The following is a 3727-nucleotide window of genomic DNA, read 5'->3' on the forward strand; positions in this document are numbered from 1 at the left end:
TTTCTGTGCCTCTTTGCTGACTTTAAGAACGCCCATTTAGGATAGCCGCACGTTTTGAGTGCTTCCTTTACATGTGTGTGTTCCTTCTTTTTTCCTGAAGAAGCTTCTCGGATGAGAGGTGAAACGTCTTCAAGTAACTTAAAGAAGTCCAGACGCTTTTCTTTGCCAGCTCCTTTGACTATGATGACCTGGATGACTGAGAACCTTCACAGACACAAATATGTTTGTTTTTTCACTTTGAAATTCATTTATTAATTCAACTTTGTGCCTTTATTATCTGCTGCAGCCTCGTGGTCCCAAGGCCTCATTTCAGATTCAAGTGTCCTTGCTTACATGCTGCATACTTCTTTACTTCAGACCTTCTAATGCAATAAAGCCCATCTGCAAGTTCTGCTGATTTATTTACACTAAAACTCATCAATATACAGTACAGTATTTTGTAGCTGTTGAGCACTTTATGGTGTGGTATTGATACTAATAGACTGACCTAAAACAAAATGCATGAAACCAAAATATTGATAATAATAATAATAATGTAGCACCTTTGCAATAATGCCGTGGGTCAAACAGCTGGAACTTCTGAAGCTGTTTCAAACATGCGTGTCTCAATTACGTGGAAATCCTCCTGGATAGCAATGTATTTTTATTTGTATTAATAGATTTTTTTGTTGTTTGGTGAGATTCACCTCTTTCTTTCTAGTCCAACTTAAATACTAGATATTTACAGCACAGAGCAGCAGTCTCTGCATAAAGATGTATCTGCCTCAGTCCTGGCAGAATTACTCAGTCTGGTTCATATCTAGGGCAAAGCGTACGACGCCGCCACCTCTCCGAGGTCCGGGTCTATCCAGCGGTGATTGTGGTTCTCCTCCAGCAGCATCCTGGGAATGATGATTACTGGGTCGGAGAACCTCGTCTTTAGCATCTCTAGGAGGCAGCACATGGTTAAGATGGCAGAGAAGGAGACAGAAAGAGACACGTGATGAAGCATTTCTCTAGGGCCAAGCACAAGAAGGTAATGGGCTGAGCTGAGCACCCTGTGACCGCTCATTTCAAAGAATATCTGGGAAAGATTTAGCAACACCGCAGGCTTCCTTTCTTCTTTCTTTGCTTCCCACAATTTATTACATAAAAAACCAAAGGATAAATAAAAGTTGGGAAAGCTGCTTTGGATCAATACAGGTTACTTTTTACAATCAGTACAGGGTGGGCCATTTATATGGATACGGCGTAATAACATGGGAATGGTTGGTGATATTAAAGTCCTGTTTGTGGCACACTAGTGTATGTGATGGGTGGTGACCATGGTGGCCATTTAGAAGTCGGCCATCTTGGATACAACTTTTGTTTTTCCAATAGGAAGAGGGCCATGTGACACATCACACTTATTGGTAATGTCACAAGAAAAACAATGGTGTGCTTGGTTTCAGCGTAACTTTATTCTTTCATGAGTTATTTACAAGTTTCTGACCACTTATAAAATGTGTTCAATGTGCTGCCCATTGACTTTTGTCTTTGGGGTCATCTGAAGGCAATTGTCTATGGTGTGAAGATACGAGATGTGCAGCACCTGAAACTACGGATACTGGATGCCTGTGCTGGCATTTCTCCTGCGGTGTTGCTATCAGTGTTTGAAGAGTGGGAGAAGAGGGTTGCATTGACAATCCAACCCAATGGGCAGCACATTGAACACATTTTATAAGTGGTCAGAAACTTGTAAATAACTCATGAAAGAATAAAGTTACGTTGAAACCAAGCACCCATTGTTTTTCTTGTGACGTTACCAATAAGTGTGATGTGTCACATGGCCCTCTTCCTATTGGAAAAACAAAAGTTGCATCCAAGATGGCCGACTTCTAAATGGCCACCATGGTCACCACCCATCTTGAGGAGTTTGCCCCCTCACATATACTAGTGTGCCACAAACAGGACTTTAATATCACCAACCATTCCCATGTTATTACGGTGTATCCATATAAATGGCCCACCCTGTACTTTGACCCATTCGCTTAGTCGCAGCGCTATCACGATTTCCAGGATGCCAAGAGTACAATGAGGGTCTCGGGGTGTTCTTTGAAAGAAAGGCTACAAAATGCAGTAGACGATGGAAAAAAATCCAAATCACAAATTAGATCATAAGCATGCACCTAGAGCTCCTGTCACAACTGATCAAAGCAGTGTCGCTTCCCTCATTCCATCCATACTTACCGCTCATCTTACACCCATGCTAACGCTCGTCACAGTCTAGTGCAAAGCCTCGGCCAAATTACTGAACACAAACTCAGATTGCAGGTCCAACAGAAAACAGTGGCAGCATGCTTTAAAGAAAGAAAAGTCCACATGAGATGGATTTGTTTCAGTTTTGCATGTGACTACAGTGCATGAGTGACCTGCCTCGCACATGACTGGGGTCATACCTGAGCCGCTAACTCAACTAGTCAGTCATGCAATTTAACCGTGGGGAGTGGGTGCATTCCGGCAGCTCGATCGGGACTAGTCGCTCACGACTGGACTAAAACCCAAGGCCTCCTTAAGAAAAGCCACCTTAAGGAACCTTAAATGTAGGATGTGACAGCAGGCAAGCAAACGTCCCCCTCTAACCCACCTCCCCCCTTACTCTAGTGTCCATATGGAAGAGAAATACAGAGGGGAGTAGACCAGAGATAATGTGGTGGTTCACCAGAAAAAAAAACAAAAGTGTGCCACTGTAATAGAAAACAAAAGTAAATGACAACTCCATGAGCAAGTATGAATGACAATGAGTGGCAATTCTGTGTCTATGTCTTCTTGTTGCTCTTGATTACCTGGGATTGGGAAGTGCACAGCCCCACAGGTGTTGCTTTAGAGTCTGCACCCAGCCAATATCTCGGATTGGCTGGCAGAGTTGTATGTAGTGGTACTGTTTTAGCACAACCCTTCAAATGAACCAGAATGTCACTGGTTAGCACAGGACAGATTGGACACAGCATCATCCAAAATGTGACATCCTCAAATAGCATACCCGTGCCACCGGGCTAAAGTATGAGAGAGAACAATGTGAAATGCAACATCGCGCACACGTCTGTGGAATTTCTTTTTTTTTTTTTGGCAAATTCACTAAAAGCTACGAAGCACATGACATCTTGTTCTGGAATAAGTGTCTGGACATCCTCCCTCATGCTTGTTGCTCCATAAATCGCACGAGTTCTAAGAATATATTGAGACACGATGCAAAAATAATATATTCTTCGGTTCTCACGTGACGGCAACATGCAGGAGCGGGGAACGATGTCAGAGCTCGTGCCAGAACACGGCGCAATCTTTGATAAGCATAGAAAGAAAGTTGTGAGAGAAAATTCTCTTCCATGTGGATTTAAAAAAAATCTCGATATATTTTTTCAGAAATGTTGTTTGTCACAAAGACAAAGACTTGGACAGGAAGAAACACTGACAGATACCTGCAACCGGTAATTTTTCATGGTTCTTCTTGACAAAAAGAAGCAAAGAAGACACTGCTTTTTCTGCTTTTTTGGTTTTTGTTTGCATTTATTTGTAATGTTTCATTAAATATGAGCAAGCAGATAGAAACACAAGCACATCACAACTTTTTTTTCTTTTTTTTGTCCAAGACATCACTTTCTTTACCATACTTTCTATCCTTATTTGCCTAAAAATCATAAAGATAGCACCGGGTGTGTGGTGTGCTAAGCACTGTTTACATTTTACTGCCCCTACAAGCCCCCCCTAC

At 42.1% G+C, this 3727-nt stretch overlaps 1 protein-coding gene across 4 annotated transcripts in view; it reads right to left on the reverse strand.

The window, feature by feature from the left end:
* Window positions 1-234: 234 nt before the first annotated feature.
* map6a (microtubule-associated protein 6a) overlaps window positions 235-3727 on the reverse strand; it is a 20043-nt gene continuing 16550 nt past the window's right edge. For 2 of the 4 annotated variants that reach the window (XM_005740375.2, XM_005740374.2), the window contains exon 4: window positions 235-927. In XM_005740375.2, coding sequence (XP_005740432.1) covers window positions 800-927 — 128 coding nt within the window. In that variant the 3' untranslated portion in view covers window positions 235-799. Of the gene's footprint in view, window positions 928-2804; window positions 2916-3727 lie in introns of those variants that run through there. The other 2 variants (XM_005740373.2, XM_005740376.2) reach the window with 2 other exon arrangements.

The sequence above is a fragment of the Pundamilia nyererei genome, unplaced genomic scaffold (genome assembly GCF_000239375.1).
Source record: "Pundamilia nyererei isolate P.nyererei 1_Seehausen unplaced genomic scaffold, PunNye1.0 scaffold00099, whole genome shotgun sequence".
NCBI lineage: Eukaryota > Metazoa > Chordata > Actinopteri > Cichliformes > Cichlidae > Pundamilia > Pundamilia nyererei.